Source organism: Macrobrachium nipponense, chromosome 6, assembly GCF_015104395.2.
Source record: "Macrobrachium nipponense isolate FS-2020 chromosome 6, ASM1510439v2, whole genome shotgun sequence".
NCBI classification, from domain to species: domain Eukaryota; kingdom Metazoa; phylum Arthropoda; class Malacostraca; order Decapoda; family Palaemonidae; genus Macrobrachium; species Macrobrachium nipponense.
Genome location: NC_061108.1, coordinates 44953092 through 44972492, shown reverse-complemented (window position 1 = coordinate 44972492; position 19401 = coordinate 44953092). Strand labels below are relative to the sequence as shown.

The 19401-nt window shown below is 39.1% G+C and overlaps 1 protein-coding gene across 1 annotated transcript in view; it reads left to right on the top strand.

The window, feature by feature from the left end:
- The window catches only part of LOC135216352 (tubulin beta chain-like), a 22219-nt gene extending 4684 nt beyond the window's left edge, over window positions 1–17535 (top strand). The window contains exons 2-4 of the mRNA XM_064251590.1: window positions 13888–14122; window positions 14817–15061; window positions 15663–17535. Coding sequence (XP_064107660.1) covers window positions 13888–14122; window positions 14817–15061; window positions 15663–16481 — 1299 coding nt within the window. The 3' untranslated portion in view covers window positions 16482–17535. The remainder of the gene's footprint in view (window positions 1–13887; window positions 14123–14816; window positions 15062–15662) is intronic.
- The last annotated feature ends 1866 nt before the right edge of the window (window positions 17536–19401 follow it).

The window sequence follows — 19401 nt, the reverse complement described above, 5'->3', positions numbered from 1 at the left end:
AGTTAATGATTTATGCATAAAAAGAGTGAAAGTCATTGCGTTAACTGCGCCTCAGGATTCTTGCAATTACTTCGATTTTTCCAGAGAACTTTTCATGACGAACTAATGAGATTGATTTCCGAGTCGGCAGTTTATTTTTACGACAGCTGGAGCAGGAGATTATGCTACACTAAAACTTTATAGCATCAAATAGCGTGCCTGTTCCTATACAAAGGGACTGAAGCACCTCATTGCTCTATCCACGCCATATTTTGTTTTCATGGTGATCCGTATAATAGGGCATGTGGGTTGGAATATATTTACATATTGTCGATAAAGCTACTACTGTCTATTGTTCTATATTTTTTATTTTCATGGTAAATTTACTAAAAGAAAAAAGTGGACGACTTAATGACAACGGGCACAGTAAAAGGCAACACCACCCACAGAGAGAGAGAGAGAGAGAGAGAGAGAGAGAGAGAGAGAGAGGCGTGCCTCTCAGGGACGACAAACGAAGGAGAAACCCCCAAGCAGGAAGAAACCCGAAACCGTCCGCGGAAAGGAAAAGCAGGAATGATTAATATGGGTGGAGCAGCCTGACACTGGGTGGAGTGGCGAGCGCATTAAAAATCGGCCGTAGAGTAAACTCGAAGGAGAGCTTATATGGGCGACGAGGATATCACAATAACATTATGAAGAGCGTGGAAGCTTTTTTCTTTCCTTTTTTCTTATTTAATTATGGGTAATTAAAATGCGCCCCCACTTACTATTACAGGATTGCTCTAGGAAGTGAAACCAAATTCAAGTTGAAAATGATTTAGCGTAACCATAGTTTTCACCTTGTTAAAAAAATAAGCGCAGGTAAGGGTCCCGGTTGAGTCACTTTCCATTCACATCTTTTGTTGAAAAGACACAACAAGTGTCTGAAATCCATCAAAGGAAAGAGAGTGTGAATAAGGCCATTGCGACACGAGTAACGACAGTCAGCATCACACACACAATCCCAGATCGCCTTATTCGGTCTAGCACTGCAGTGAAGACATTTCAAGGTCACGGGCGAACCTTTCATTCCATCGATTCTTCTTTGTTTTCCCTGCTTGTATTTGTGGATGTTCAGGAAATATAATTTTATTTCCTTTTGAAGACGAAAGAAATGCGTTACGTGTGACCAAGCCGTAAACGTCCTTTGTATGATCACCCGTCCTCTGCGGGAGGTAGATAAAAAGCGGTCGTTTATTGAACACACTTCCAAGTTTTAACAATTTACGGGCTGCTGAATAGCAAGAGCCTATGCCAGCATAAGGCTGGCTTAATCTAACGACGGCGAAGTTTAAAAATTGGCCCTGACTTACAAGCATACTTGTACATGAATTTGGATTCTTCAGGGGTGATTTATGCATATTTCAGCTGATACTCTGCTGCTGTGAGGAAACATGATAAGGTTAAGGCCCCCATACACTGAACGATTGTCGCTATCGACCCACACACACTATTCATACAGTATGAACGATCGCACCGAATTCAGTCTGAACAAAGATTTTATCTCAAGAAGACATGGCATCATCTCTAGAAGAGACGCGCGCCATAGCGTTGTATCGGCAGACAAACCTAAACATTGAACGATCTGTGTATGACAGACTTAAGTCGCAAGCCAGCAACCTGGTCGTGAGACTCGTGACAGATTCCCGCTGAGATCGTCCAGACACTAAGCTCCGCCCACTTTTGCATTCAGACAAGCCCATTCACAGTGTTTTTGCGAATGATACAGACAGTCGTTCAGACAATCATTCAGTGTATGGGAGCCTTTACTCCTAACGGCATTACAAATTTGCTTTTCAAATTTTATCTTAATGCATATTTACCGTCATCGATATTTAGCTTTCTATTTGATTGTACTCTAGCCCAGACACATCTGGTACCCTCCATTCTTCGGTCACTCATTTCATAATCCTTCATGAGGCCCCCTACACCCCCCACCCCCATTGCCTTTTCTTTGTGCTTAAACACCGACCTCCCATAAACTCGCGTGACTCGTTCACACTTATTTTTTGTTATAATTTTTCTGTGATGTAGGGTTTCTGGGAAACTTGAGTGGGACTGTATTGATTTATGCGTCTATGTTCGTAGCTAACCTGTCACGGAAGCAAAGCTTCAAGGCAGCCGAACGGCCCAGGGGCGTGACGCCTATAAACACGATTTACGGTCATGGAAGGAGACTGCGCCAGCTGCTGCTCTGGTGCAGTTGCTTAAATCTCCAAGTCCGGTGTTCCCAGTTTGATTGATTAAAACTTTTCCTGGCGTCATAACTATATCAAGGACGCGGAGGCCGCATTTGTAAATTAACAGAAGGAAATGCTCCTTGGCACTGTCCAGGTTATTGCCAAAAGTGCCTTTTTACCTCGAGTTATACAAAATCGTGTCACAGAGAATCATGATGAATGATTGATAACCTTCCTTTATTTCCGTGATAACCCTTGCTTATCTGGAGGTATACATGATGACGCCTAAGCATTCTAATCTTTGGCTGTCACGAGGTCTATTCAGGCACCGTGTTTATGGACGGGCCAAGGGGGAAAGAGTCCATTTTAATTGGACATTGCAATGCTGGCAATTCTGCCCCCTTGGTCGCCACCCACTCCTTTGTAGTGCATAATAACGCCTCCTAACCTGCCTTCCTTCGCATGTTGCTATAAATTCCTCCAGGGGGTCCACTTACCCGCTCAAGTAATGCCCCTCCTTTCATTACTTCCATGACCGACCCTGTTATTATCTGGTTTCGCGGATTATGCTCTCCTCCGTTTCTTTTCTTGCTGCTGTCATCATTTTTACAGGGATGAACTTTTTTTTTTTCTTTTCGTTTAGACTTCCGTTCGCCATATGCATTACTGACCTTGTTATCTTTATTTTGCATAATATTTCTCAGTTTTATTTTTACTACTGTCATCGTTCTCTCCGCTCCCTACCTCTCGCTCGCCACCAAAAACATGCACAGATGATAATAATAATGAATAATCATCTTGTCGTGTCATTTCTCACAGTTATGTTTCCAGATGTATTTCTTAAAAATTCACGTCAGCTCATGGCCATTATTTCATTGTAAAATGCCACCTTCGCTCTCTCTTTCTCTCTCGCTTTCCTGTTTCCTGCAGGGGAAGGCGATCTTCGCCACTGCCTTTCCTTCCATTAGTCCTGAACTGCGACAAGTCTTGGGGCCGCACTAATCTACAGATCTATAAACGTCTTGATCACTTGACCCTCCATTCAACTTTCGTTTTCTTGTGTATTTAAACTCTTAGAATACTTACTGTGATGTCCCTACGAGCAACAGACTAGCGCTCTTGCTCTATCTCTCTCTTATTTTCTTAAACACTTGGAACATTTAAATACTTCACGTGTTCTGAGGAGCAGGCAAACTTGTGCAATCTCTCTCTCTCTCTCTCTCTCTCTCTCTCTCTCTCTCTCTCTCTCCTCCTCCTCCTCCTCCAGATGGGCTCTATTACAATCGTTTAACTAACCTCTTCAGACTCGCTGCCTGCTGTACTGCAGTCAGCCAAAGCTTCCACGTTCGTTTGAGAGCCACAAGAGCCGATTCTTACTTTTTGGCGAGACATTAAATGCCCTTGTTTCCTGTTTTATATACATGCTAATTCTAATCAAGTGGCGTAACGGATTTATTAAGCAAGCGTTTAAAGGTCCTTTGAAAGTCCTTATGTTCAACTTCGTGTTTTAGATAATTCTAATCAACTGTCGTCATAGTTATAATGAGCGTTGGCTTAAATGTCGTGGCATCTAAGTGCGCAAGCGCTTGATTGGGACGTAATTGGATTGCTACTGATATCATTTGCATAAATTAGAAAGGAATTGATTTGTCGTTCACCTCGGGTGGGATGGCAGGGTAGTTGAATATTATTAAATATGAATACTCCCTTTTGTTTTGCAGTATAGCAATGAAGCTTGCATGTTCATTATTCCTGTAATTAGGACTTGAAGAGTGTTCATGTCATTGTTCTCATAGTTCTAACGTGGCACGTAACTCCTATCGCAAAAACGCGCTCTAATTCTAGGTAGTCTACTTGCTTTGTTTTGGGAAAGCATAACGTTCGTTTGCGGGCTGAATTCATCTGCACTGTATTTGTCTTTGACAGAAGACAAGACTCGGTACCACAACATTCCTTCGAAAAATTTTCATTGTCTTGTATTACTCGAAGATTTGCTTGTTCTTGTTTCTGAGACGATAGAAAATCAAGATGACAACCACATCGGTGTCAGTGACTGAACAGTAACAAAAAAGAAAAAAAAATGTATGACTGGCGTTTTGTACATTAAGGCCGTGAAGACTGCTGATAGTCACAGCGAATGGCACAATAACAAGACACGGAAAGCCCAGCTAGTAACAAACCCCAATTCAACAGGAAGAGAAGAGAGAAGCAGACACAGATCCCACGCAAAGATTGAGTTCGAGTACCCGAGTGCATCCATAGTAGTCTTGCCGCAAGTATGAGGTCAAGGTCGACAACATAAATGAAAGTAATGATATAGTAATAAGCAGATAAAAAAAACTAGTACGTTAAAGTACTGATGTATTGTAACTACCACGCGTGCCCTTTTCAATCTCCAAATATGGTCGGTTTTACTACTTGTAACCTTTCGATTTTATGAAGGGATTACTAGAGTCCAGTGTAAAAGGCGCTTTAAATGGTCGCGTGGGGCAATTGGATGGTCTAAGCTTTTGCGTTGTTTTCTTTTCTTTTGATGGAGGGCATCAATGACATCTTCATTCTCTTTCTGAAGTCAAGTCGGTAAACTTCGGTCTTAATTGGTCTGTAGTAAGATCAACACAAGAGAAAAGATCAATAGTTTTCAGCACTTGTTCTCTCCTTATGCAGCATTTTTTTTCTTTTCTTTTCGTTTTCGTTTGTGTGCAGTAACTTACTTTGAGAATGAAAGAAAAGCAAACGTTTCGAAATAACCTCTCTGGAACAAATGTCACTCATACACTTGGACTTTTTGTTTATCATTGTTATTTTATGAGTTCAATTCATTTAGTCAGTGAAGGCCACGAATTTCTTGGGGGAAAAATGATTTATAGAGAACAAATGCACCAAATCAATCTGCACCAGAAAAAGAAAGAAATGGACTCTTAAATTCGACCTAGGAATGAGTAGAAACAAATTCTAGACCTGAGCTTCATTAAGATAATCATAGGTTGCAGACTCCTCGCCTAACCAGAATTAGACATAAATCAAGCAACTGAATTTCAGATCCTTCTTTATCCTGGATATCGATTTCAGAGATGTGAAGGAAATAGCAGCTGCACTACTGAACTTGCAGTAGAGCTCAGTGGCCTGCTGCACTTCAACTGGAAGCTTTCTCTGTTATAGCAGTTTTATCTGGGCATTAGTTCGAAAATTTTCTTGTGTGCATATATATATGTGTATATATGTACATACATGCATACATACATACATACATACATACATACATACACACACACACATATATATATATATATATATATATATATAAATCTCCCTAACAAGATAAGGTTTGAATGTAGAAGTGATCATGACATTATGTATATATATATATATATATATATATATATATATATATATATATATTTTATATATATATATATAATATATATATATATATATATATATATATATATATATATATATAAGAGAATGATGGAACCAGTTAGGGGATGGTCCCGTGTCCCTGTACCCCACGACCTCCGTCGTTTTTCATGTGTGTGTGGGCAAGAAAGATTCTTGTGCGAATGTGTCTGCCTCCCACTGTCGTTCCAGCTCGTCGATCCAATGACCAAAAGAGGCGTTTTCATTTGCGTAACCAGCATCAGTAAAAGTTGTGGCGGTATGAAGAGTAGCGGTGGTAGCGAACGTAACAAAACTAGTTCTTCTTAGCTAAAGAGAGAGAGAAAGTAGAACGGTTGGGTCTGGAAACAAAGGTAAGCCGTCCTGACGGACGTGATGTACAGTCGAGAGAGTATTCAAACAGCAGCTTCCTAATGAAAAGGGGCTTTTATTTTCCTGTAATGTGACTAAAGCTTAGAAAAACAAAAGCAAATTCATCTTTATTTTACCCTCTCTCCTTAATGTTAAACGGGCGCGACTTATTACCACCAAATGCCTCAGGAAAAGATATAGTGAACACAGATGGTCATTCAACCTAAAGTCTCTCTCTCTCTCTCTCTCTCTCTCTCTCTCTCTCTCTCTCTCTCTCTCTCTCTCTCTGTTCTTCCTCCTCCCTCTCCTGCCTCGCATCCCCCATGACCCCTTTCCTATCCATAAGGTCTTTCCACCTCCCCACCTCCGGCAAACGGGTTTGACACACGTAAATAGGGCGTATGTAAATTCGGGTCTTACTCCTTGTGTGGATCTTAAACTTGTTTGAGGAATTTTCCAAAAATCAGAGTCTCTTTTCTACATAGATTTAAAGATACATATTTTTCCAACATGAGAGCGCTTCCCAAACAGGTGGTCGTGCACAAAAGTCTCATCAGCAGGTCATTGGAACCGCCTGAACACAATGCATGATTCACATCTGTCTCTTTAGCTTTCTGGGTAGGCAGTTCATCCATTTCCAAAAACTGCTTCACGCTATCTGCACAGCGTCCTCTACGTCGTCGTCTTCTTTCCTTTCCTAACACTTACGGGTGTAATTTTGACCGAAAAACTGGCCTCCACTCTCTCCGCTTGACCAAACCATCTTAAAACATTCTGATCTCTTTTCACCTACGCTAATTTATTACCACTTCACTTCCTCTATGTACGTATCTCTATATTTCTCTTCTCTATTTCGCCTATATCACACACACATGTATATATATGTGTGTGTGTGTGTGTGTGTATGTGTGTATCAAGGTGTGTAAATATGAAATTAAACGATTGCTTGTTTGCTCAAAACAACCGCAGAAAAAATGTTTTGAAGAAAACTAAACACGCAATGTTGAACCACAGCAGTTTTCTTCGTCTTCTTTAGAATTCTGGAAGGGTGCTGATCCAGGTCCCTTAAGAGTGAAATGATCCTAGTCCACAAATTACATGCCTCTCTCTCTCTCTCTCTCTCTCTCTCTCTCAAACTGAGTTGCATATGTATCCTTTTACATCCCTTCTGGAACCTTCTTAAATCACTTTTATTCTGTTGTTTGTAATAAAGTGTTGTCTACCATTCAGGGTTGTTCCACCCACTTGAATAAGACAGGTGTCTGACGAACTTGTCCAAGCCATCTTTGGTGTTGGATCTTTGTTGTGCAACCGCCTTCCTGTCGCCATCGGTATATATCGAGCTATCTCGTACTCCTTTAAAGCCCCATTCGTATTGGGTCGGGTCGCCGGTTTGTGACCCGTTTTCTTTTCTTTCTTTCTTTCCTTTTAATTATTACAATTATTATTGAATCATGTCAGTTTTGTAACATGGCTACCTTTTCCTTCATTTAGATAATTATGCAATACATTTTTTTCCCACTTGCTGCTATCATAGAAGTTTTTAGCATATAAAGAATCACTTGTGGCCTACGTGCAGTATGTTGTGCTTTGGCTAGCTTTCATGATAAGCCAGTTGACTTCTTTTTTTAGTGGTATGGCTGTGTGAGGATCTATGATATTCTTCGCCCGGTGCTATCTTCCTATTGCTATATGTGCTCGTGACAATACCTTTTCATAGAGATAACCTGCAGTCATACCTGTTGAGTAGTACAGGCCAAGATCTTCGATCCAGACTTGGTGGAAGTACCAACATAACGCCTTCCATACAAGGTGTTCATATGGTATTACTGCAGTAAATCCCGTCTGATGAAACAATATATGTTAGTAACTGGGAATTAAACAAAATATCTCATGCATAATCATGTATACACCTTTACTTTCATTCCTTTCAGTCTACCTCATTTAACAATCAGGTATCAATATTAGGATAGAATTCAGATTGCATATGAATATGAGTATGCATAAATTTGCATACAAGAAAACATTAATATTCACACTTCTGTCTTCTACGCTCATTACTATATATATTTATATATATATATATATATATATATATATATATATAGATATATATATATATATATATATATATATATAGAGAGAGAGAGAGAGAGAGAGAGAGAGAGAGAGAGAGAGGGCGGGGTAAAGTTTGAAGGTATGTTTTTTCACCCTTTTGTATGTGCTGATGTGAATGGAAGACGATGCTGAGTCACGAGTACTGTTGGAACTTATAGACTTTCCATTTCAAGCAGCTCTCTCTCTCTCTCTCTCTCTCTCTCTCTCTCTCTCTCTCTCTCTCTCAATGGAAGGCGTATGAAGGATCTAGGTTCTCTGAGTCGGGGAGTAATTTTTTACTTAGCTTATGCATTCCATACAAGTATTAGGTTAATTTAAATCCTTCGTATTAAGGGCGTACATTAGCATACTATGACTACAAGTAGTATTACTAGTAGTAGTAGTAGTGGTATTGCAAGCTGACCGTTGCGCCTCAGAGGTTGCCTGGATTATTGACCTGTCACACGATTGCCCGCATTAAATAGTAAGCCAGTCCGCAGGCGCGCAACCTGGTAATGGAACATGCTGCGGAGGCATTCGCATGTTGCGATGTCTTCAGAAACCTGATGGTCGGCCGCCAACAAATGCTCTGGATATCGATTCATCCTGGAATCTAAGATTAGCTCGTTCCTGAAGCACAATTTTGCTCCATGAATCACATTTCTTCACAGGCACGTAATTAGTTACATCTAGGAAACTTTACTTACTTTTCTTCACTATTCGCTTGCTTGTAAAGCTAGTACGTTATTGTTATTTTTCCATTACTCAGGGCTTGTGTCACAGATGACGGATTTTAGTTGGCTGTTGATAATGTCTGTTTCAGTTAATGGATAATAGTAACTATAGGCGTACCAGGTTTATATAATATATATATATATATATACTATAGGACGTATAATATATATATATATATATATATATATATATATATATATATATATATATATATATCCAATGTAGCACGAAGGAACACGAACTTGAGAATATCCTTAAATCTACGGTAGAAAAGTAAGCGAAACAGGGACTTGGAACAAGTACTTTCGTAGTATATTCTACATTTTCATTGTGAACTTGAAAAACTATATATATATATATATATATATATATATATATATATATATATATATATATATATATATATATATATATACACACACGAACGTTAGAGTGAGAGCTTGCTACAGAGGACATAAAGCTAAGATAACCAAAGGATAAACAAAAGCTGGAGAAAGCGTTGTTGTTGTTGCATCTGGTTATCGGAGATCAGTGGCACACGAGACCACCTGTTCGAAATGTTCTCCGTCGCAGGGGAGAAACTGCTCTCACCTGCCACTGAAAGCGTTCGTTGGAAGTCACGCAGACAGAAAGAGAGCTCTGGTAACCTCATGAAAGGTCGACAAGTTTGTTTATAAGGATGCGAGCGAAAATAAGGAGTTAATGGCGGTACCATATGACTAGTAGAGAGGGGTGGGGGTGGGGGTTGGACAAGGCCAGGAGCCTGTGGCAGGTTCGCAATCCTTGGAGCAAAAGGCAGGGAGGGAGACAGACATTCAGTCGGGCGTTCTTGAACAAGATCAGCCAAGGCGCACCTCTCTCTCTCTCTCTCTCTCTCTCTCTCTCTCTCTCTCTCTCTCTCTCTCTCCGTCCTTATTAGGACCGCCACTCGAACCAAACAGTGTCACCTGCCCTTCCCCAAAGGCCCGGTCACTGTTTGCCTTGTTCATTGTTCTCTCTGGGCGCTTTCTTTTACACCATAGCTGACCCTTTTTATATACTACACCATACGGTTGTTTTTTTGCTCTGATCTAAAGGTTTGGAAAGCAAGAAGGGGCCTATGACAAAGTTTTCAAGGGAAGCTCTTGAAAACTGGAGATTTACCTTGTTTCTTATATCGTTTTATGCACCTCACCAATATTAATTTACTAGTGGTAGGGAGTTCATGTGACGTGGATGTTTTGCTGTTCTTTGTCTTTACTGATCCAGGGATGCGAAGAGCTTAAACAGATAACGCGAGTTGCTTGATCAGCACAAGTGGCAGCAAGGACACAATTTCAACGAAGTCAAGTGGTAATCTCTTTCCCAGGAAACGCTGCGATCTATTCAGCCGTACTTTTATATCATATCACTGCATAGCCACTTGCTTCGAGCGTAACTATTTTATGGTACAAATGAAGGGAACCCCGTTTGTGCACTGATAGTCAATAAATATATGTAAAAAAAATTTAATAAAAAAATCAATGATTTATGATAGAACAAATCAATTATTCAGTGTTCATATAGAAGACAAAAATATTACTGTTGTTCAAACATAGAAAAAGAGGAATTTTCCAGTTGTGTTGTTTTTCATTTTAGCAACTTCTCTCTTGTATGACGTATTATTTCCCTTTAGTAAAAATTCCACATGGCATGGCCTTTGTGCTATTTTGATGATTAACTACTGAATGCCCTAAAAACTTGAAATATTTACCGTCTGTGGCAATATACCCACGAGAAATCAGGTGGAGCATATTTTCGCCAAAAGAAAAAATCTCGGGAGAACGAGAAGAAAAGTGAAAAGTGACAAAATGTAGAATGTCCATGAACTTCGGTACTTTCCAAAACGAGTCGTTTGATCTGGTCGCCTCTTGGACATCTCGAGACTGGATGGAACAGCCGTAAAGATGTTCCAAATAAGGCGGCAGTAGTCTTTATGGGTTCTATTTGCATGCGAGTGAAGGGGACCACAATGGGACGAGAAAAGGGGTGGCTGGATGCACAGGGGGAATCAGAAAGGACGCTGTGCATGGTATTTAGGACACTGAATCCCTTTTTGGGGGTCTTGGCAGATAAAGCATATCATGACAGCGATTTTAAAAGGATAAGACATCGCTTAAGGAAATAAGTAACCGCGTCGCCTCTCGTGTGTGTGTGTACACGTGTGTGGGTGTATAGGTTAGGCCAAAACACATCATATATACACACACACACACACACACACACACACACACACACATATATATATATATATATATATATATATGTGTGTGTGTGTGTGTGTGTGTGTGTGTGTGTGTTTCTGTATATGTTTGAGTGTGTGTATGTGTGTGTCCGTCCAAGAGTAATTACAAGATGCTGCGGTTGATTTCTTGCAAGTTTGATTCTGGTCTCACTTTTCAGTGGCAGCTAAATCATTACGTTGGTTCATTCTTCTTTAATTTTGTAATTGGATAATAGTAACCGATCTGCACGGCAATCTCTCTCTCTCTCTCTCTCTCTCGCTCCTCTCTCTCTCTCTCTCTATCTCTCCTATCTCTCTCTCTCCCCGTATGTGACTTCCAAACTCGTTTTCGGATGATTCAATCCCGGCAAAAAAATATTGCATCTTTATATATAGACATGATTTTCTTTCAAGTTTTTTTTTTTTTTTTTTTTTTTTTTCTTTTTTTTTTTTTTTTTTTTTTTTACTTCCAGACTCTCCAGAGGCTCTTATCGTTGTGTTGGGCAACCAGTTCGTACATGCATCCATATACGGTTATGTACAACGTTTGATGGATATATATATATAATATATATATATATATATATATATATATATATATATATATATATATATATATATATATATGTATGTACGAGTGTACGTCATGTTTAATATCCAAACTAACCTTTTGACTTCTTGATTTCCAACTAAGCTTTTGGGAACACCTGCCACGCTATCGCAACAGGCCTTTTATATCCTGATATTGACGACAACAAATGCGCACGTCAGGTGATATTCGTGGAAACACCATTTAACTCCCCTCAGGAAATGTGGCATCTGGCAGAGTGGTGACTTTGTGCATATTACCTGACTATGACAGTCAGTCTCTTGCCGTTTACACTTTCCTATCGTGCGTTCATAGAGTCAAAACTACATAGAAACTGGAATCGGGAAGTTGCCGCGGACAACATTTTAATACTCCCACTATCACATATACCTCCTACAGCCCTGGCATCTCGCCTACACTTTTCCATCCCTATGGCGAGTCCATGTGCCGCCCATAGTAGCATGCCTACGCCCACCTGCTCTACGCAACCAATTCCCCCACGCCCAACTACATTGCCTCAAGGACATTACCTAATAAGACACCTTGACACCCGGTCAGGTGCCCGCCCACACTACCAAATATTGCATATCTCTCAGGTCACTTTCTGCTTTTTTCTCTCTCTCTCTTCTTTCAACCTTCTTCTTCTTCTTCTTCTTCTTCTTCTTCGTAGCGGCAGCACCGAGCGCCCATTGTTTTGTTATACTGACTTCAACCTACGACGAAGCTTCTATAAAAAACGTTTTCTCACGAGTAATAGACTTACATCTTTAAATCGAAGGGTTTGTCTGAGGAAGAATTCGGGAAGCAAATCAACTCGGCTTTGGTACGTTCGCTCTCAATAGTCGCCTTCACGGTACTTTTTTGTTTATATATATATATATATATATATATATATATATATATATATATATATATATATATATATATATATATATATATATATATAATTACTAACTGGACCTCATTATTACCATCCAGTTTTAATGACGTATGTATATATATATATATATATATATATATATATATATATATATATATAATATATATATATCTATATATATATATTTATATATGTGTGCGTGTGTGTACAAGTCTAGTCTCGCAAATGGAAACTATTTTCCTTAAATTATAAGTCTATGCTATCACTTCTTAAGATTTTTTGGGGAGAGATAGTTGCTGTAAAGAGAAAGGGCTGTTGGAGCGAGAGAATACTCGCGCAGTGCAAGAAAATGTCAAAGAGAACAGGTCACATTCTAACCTGTTCGCTCCAAGGGTGAAGTACGTTGAACGATGGCATCTTTTTTCCCCAGTTAGCTGTTAGTGTACTTGTGCTTTTCTGTAATATCTGCCATACCTCTCTCTCTCTCTCTCTCTCTCTCTCTACACATAAGAGATATTTCTTAAATATATGACTATGAAGGCAATATCGTGACACATGAAAGTTAAATGCTTGCAAGGAGACTCTTTGTAGCTGTCACTGGTTATTTATATGTTGAAATTTGTTTGAGATATATTTAATCGTAATTTAATAGTATCCTCTTTTATAATGCACGTACATGCAAATGTCCCTATGAATAATTTACGCAGGTCAAACAAGGCACATGTAATGCTGCCTAAAGAGATGAACTAATAAAGGATAGACAGCTGTACTGAATACACGTTTTTATTAACTTTGAACTGACGTTTTCAGGGAAACTATTTCAGTAAGGACAGTATGGTGTGATTTTCTGTGTAATTCCCTGTAAGGAGGTAGAGCCGTCAGTGCACCTCATGTGGTGCACTGTAGGCATTACTCAAGGTTCTTTGCAGCGTGCCTGCGGCCTCTAGCTGCAACACCTTTTGTTTCCTTTACTGTCCCTCCTTTCATATTCTCTTTTTTCCATCTTACTCTCCACCCTCTCCTAGCAATTGTTTCATAGTGCAGCTGCGAGGTTTTCCTCCTGTTACACCTTTCCAACCTTTTACTGTCAATTTCCGTTTCAGCGCTGAATAACCTCATAGGTCGCAGTGCTTGTCCTTAGGCCTAAATTCTATATTCGATTCAATTCTATTCATTCTTTGTAATCATACATATGATAAACTGTCTAGTCATATAAACCGGGAGGTTTTTTCTGCTTTTACTTCACCTTTCATTGTGCCAACGAATAAGCATTTATTATTATTATTATTATTATTATTATTATTATTATTATTATTATTATTATTATTATTATTAACGAACCGATGTTTTGTTCTAACCTCTGAATTCACTAAAAACATCCTTCTTTACGTTTCAGTTCTGGGAAATCATCAGCGATGAACACGGCATCGATCCTATGGGCGTGTATCAGGGGGTCAACAGAGACATCGAAGAATTGCAGCTGGAAAGAATCAACGTTTACTTCAACGAGGGATCCAGTTACCACCACTATGTACCCCGCGCCATTCTCGTTGACCTGGAACCTGGAACCATGGACTCTGTGAAAGCTGGACCTTACGGACAGCTTTTCAAACCTGACAACTTCGTCTTTGGTACGTTAAGATGGCGCCTTCTCTTCGGCTGGATTAGTTTGTTATGGGAAACGTACAAACCCTTGCCATTTGGGCCAAAATAGCTTTTAAACAACTTGCTCAATAACATGGGGGCCCCCCACAGAATATTTTCCAAGAGCGGAGGCAAATATATATAATAATATATATATATATATATATATATATATATATATATATATATATATATATATATATATATATAATATATATATATAGATAGATAGATAGATAGATAGATAGATAGATAGATAGATAGATAGATAGATAGATAGATAGATAGATAGATATTATGCAGTGGAACTGGGATGCCAATAATTTAAGTGAAGCAAGATACGATAAAGAAAAAATACAATGTTACATTTACTTTTTTCAATAGTTCCATATACTGTTCAGCTGAATTCAAATACTTCTGGAAAGAACAACGGCAGTTATATACTGTATGCAAATATTATACAATACACAATGATACCTTTAATTTACTTAAACTGAAAGAATATATTGTAAAATGGAAGGAAAGCAAAGTGATGTAGTTAAATGTATTAAATATATATGATGGGGGGTGGGGGGGCCGGTTCAAGTGGCCCCTCTTGCCCCTATATGTGGACGCCCATGTCAGTAATAAAATCCATACATTATTATCATCAGAATAATAATGTGCTTCCTTCCCCATAAGGTCAAAGCGGTGCTGGAAACAACTGGGCAAAGGGACATTACACTGAAGGAGCTGAACTGGTGGACTCCGTCCTAGACGTCGTTAGAAAGGAAGCGGAAAACTGCGATTGCCTGCAAGGATTTCAGTTGGCCCACTCCCTCGGAGGAGGCACCGGCTCGGGTCTGGGAACGCTGCTCATCTCCAAGATTCGTGAAGAATACCCAGACAGGATCATGAACACCTACTCCGTTGTGCCATCACCCAAGGTTAGCGCTAGTCCCGGAACAGTTTCGTGTTCTGTCACCTTTCAAAGTATAGGCAAAGGAAATGTAAACTTCGAACAGGAATTGATCTCTAATCATTCATTTATAATTTATAATAGCTTATGGTTGTTTCCTGATTTAAATGGGATTACGTATTTAATCACATTCATCTACAGTGTTGGTTCCTAATCTTGATTACATACAAACGGCATCGTCTAGTTTAGCTGTCAATGAAAAATATACATATATAACTGTAGTATTTCATCTTGCTTAAGAATTCTTTTGCAATGCATTATGTTTACATTTCTTCTTTTGACCAACAAAACAAGCCAGGGAAAGACTAATAGTCTGTTACTGTTTTCTCCACAAATTCTAGAGTGCACAGCCTTCTCCTGCTCCGTTATAATCAATGTAGTCATGCTGGACTCTTTATATTTTATATAGATGTGTCCAGCTGTTATGCCTATACTGTAGTATGCAAGAAAATTGAGTCAGTTTACTTATTCTATATTTTAGTTAAACGTATTTATTCCGAAATGTATTTTATCTAAACATGTCCATTCCCGAATGTACAAAGAAACTGAAGCCAAAATTCTCGTAACAGGTCTCAGATACTGTCGTGGAGCCCTACAACGCAACCCTCTCCGTCCACCAGCTAGTCGAGAACACTGACGAAACTTACTGTATTGACAACGAAGCGCTCTACGATATTTGCTTCAGAACCCTCAAGCTACAGAACCCAACTTACGGTGATCTCAACCACCTTGTATCCCTCACTATGTCTGGCGTTACCACCTGTCTTCGGTTCCCTGGTCAACTGAATGCTGATCTCAGGAAATTGGCTGTGAACATGGTACCCTTCCCTCGTCTCCACTTCTTCATGCCCGGATTCGCTCCCCTCACAGCTCGCAACGCTGTCGGTTACAGAACTCTCAATGTCCCAGAACTCACGCAACAAATGTTTGACGCCAAGAACATGATGGCTGCCTGCGACCCCCGACATGGACGCTACCTCACCGTTGCCGCTGTGTTCCGTGGAAAGATGTCTATGAAGGAGGTTGACGAACAGATGCTCAACATCCAAAACAAGAACACCTCCTACTTCGTAGAATGGATCCCCAACAACGTCAAGACGGCTGTGTGCGACATCCCACCACGTGGTCTCAAGATGGCTTCCACTTTCATCGGAAACTCAACTGCCATCCAGGAGATCTTCAAACGCATCTCCGAACAGTTCACCGCTATGTTCAGGCGAAAGGCTTTCCTTCATTGGTACACCGGAGAGGGCATGGACGAAATGGAGTTCACGGAGGCAGAATCCAACATGAACGATCTCATCTCCGAGTACCAGCAGTACCAGGATGCCACAGTGGACGACGAGGAAGATTTCGAGGAGGAAGACGCTCAGGAGGAAACGGATTAAGGGCCACGCCCCTTTTACTGGTCGTGAAATGGGAATGGAACTTTGCTCTCCGCATTTGAAATGTCAAATTCGCAAGAGCGGCTCTCTCGGAACATTTCATGAATCCAGTCACTTTCGTTCCTGTTGATGCTAATCCAATCAGAAATGTCAAGGAAAACATATCTCGTAGGACTACTCGTTTCCAAGATATAGATCCAATTTCTTTCTTAATATATCTTTGAGTATCCTCTTCTTTATCCCTCTGAATCTTTTTCATTCTTAATATTCTTCGCTGTGATCTTGCTCTCATTATCTCACGTACTATTTTCTTCCTATCGTTGCTTTACTGCTTTTTTACCTATAAATTAAGGAACAAATTCTTTTAAGATTTTTCCAATTTATTTGTTCAGTATCCTTCCCTAACTACTATTAAATCCTATTTAAACTAAAGTGTTCAAAAAATTATCTAATAAATTATATTTTATTGTTTGCTGGTGCTATATTTAGGTAAGACAAAAAATTTTAAAAAAATGAATAAATAAACGGATCGCGTACTTTTAGGGTACACCTTCCATTCACCAAGTGCTTTAATGTATGTGCTAACAATGGGTAGAGTGAGTACACGAAGAAAAGAGTCGGTGAGACTCCTCCTCGATCAGTAGTCCATCATTAGGAATCTTGTACCTTTTGAACGTCTGGTATCTTTTGATTGACCTTATGATCCAATTAGTCTCTGGACTACGGCCGCAAATTGTGCCATTACCATCAGATTCATTTGTTTTATTTTTTTTATTTTTTATTGTCAATATTATTGGAAGCTACTTTCATTGCCGTGGCTTCTGAGTGTTGTGAACGGCGTTTATGTATCATGTGAGCCACTTAACAACTAGTCTAGTTTTGTATTAATTTGAGATATGTTCCAAGCGTTGATGAGAAAAAAAATATCAGGTGCAGCCAATTGTCAGGCGGTGTGTGTCAACTTGCTTTGTACTAATTGGTCCCGTGGTACCATGCTTTAAAGTGCCATTTCATTGGAAAAAACATAATGAAACTCTCAATAAATTATTCTAAAGGACTTGGTTGTTTTATCACACAAAGACTCTCAATGACTTCGAAACTTTTATTTATGCTTTACAGAGCATAAATAAATCCTTACCAATTTTTCCTCATCTATACATTTTTTAACGGTTAAGCCTCTTTCTCCTTCCTTAATTCTCCTTTTTAATGTTTTTTTTTTTTATGTCTGGGCTAGGCAAAAAGCACTGTTTTGTGCCTTAGTGACCTTTACTCATGAAAGGAAGAAAAATATATTCGAAGTTTTATGTTGATTTGCTCAAATCCTCTCTTGAAGGTTAATTAGACTCATAAAAGCAGTTTTACTGGATTACGATGATTCTTCAAAGCCTGTTCGTGTTCAATAAAGTGTCATTCATACTGAATTGATAAGCTGGACGAAAGACTTGTTGAGAGGAAGACGAAATATGATTAGTTTGGGTTGGATGATTTATATAATCCTAGACCGTTTTACCATAGACATGGCATTATGAGCCGCGAATTTTATTTGACAATTTGACATAAAACTTGAAAGGCTTTAGAATCAAACTCAAAATTGCTAAATATGAATTTAAAAGAAAAAAAAAAGCTTACATGTAAGACCTTAGTTACTAATTCGTAAAAAATAGGTCATTGATTTATTATTAGAATATTCTATACTCAATTCGTAAAAAATGACATTGCTCCCAATTTCTAATTCTCTGTTCTTACATGTATAGTCTTCCCCAAGCATCAGTTGATCTCCCAAAGATGATTTCCTGCGCACGTAGCGAGTCCTTGACATTCAGATACCAAACTCCGTTCAAGGCACAGCAGGCACTTCCACCCACATACCAACTACCTGGAAGCGAATAAGTTACTTGTAGCTGGGTGTTGGAGTTCCAGACTGGCCTCTTTCTCACGAATCTTCAGGGCTTGGAAAACTGCAGGATGTGGCGTTAGAAAGAAGAGAAGCGAAACCAGAAGAATATAAGATGAATTGTCTCGAGTAGACGATGAAAATGATGAAAAGGCTTAATATAAAATCAAAACGGAATAAAACCAATATGAAAATTATCATTTTCTATAAATGTAAAGGCCTGTCCTACACTAGGAAACATTGTTTGCAAACACTTTTTACCGCATATTTGTTTCTCATCCAAAATGGAATACATTTAGGGTTTCTGTGCGTATAGTATATATACACATGTATAATGTATGTATATATGTGTATATGTATACGTGAATGTATGTATATATACACACATGTACAATGTATGTATGTATATATGTGTGTGCGTGTGTATGTATGTATCTCTTTTCAATTCGGCCAGAAGCAAGTCAGCATGAAAGGCTCCTTTTTCTAAAAACTTCCTCACCGATCACGTTTTCTTTCTCTTACTTATCCCTCCTCGAGTACATTAGAATAGCCAAGTAGAATACAGAGGCCAGTTAAACTGCACCGACAAGCATCCTGACGACAACTGAGGTCTGGACAGGAAACATTGTTTGCAAACAGTTTGCAAACAATGTTTCCTAGTGTGAACAGGCCTGAAGAATACTACAACCGCAGTGTACAACACGGGATAAAAAGACGCGTCGAGGTGAGGAAAGCGTCGTTTACAAGACTGCTAACGGTGTCCATGATGAAATTGAATCAGAAGCTGCATGAATTAAAAATGACTCTCTCCTCCCATTAAATGAAGTAGGTTCCAGTTATGAATGTAATTCATCAGTATTTCAGAGGGAAGAATTTGGTGCTTTCACTTCACTGTAGAAATTCGCAGCAAAGCATAAAGTATGGATATGACTAATCCGTGATCTTATTATATTAGGTTGCATTTATGATAAACAAATCGAAATAAAAATTGAGGCGTCATAATTATTAAAAAGACAAGAAATACGTGCA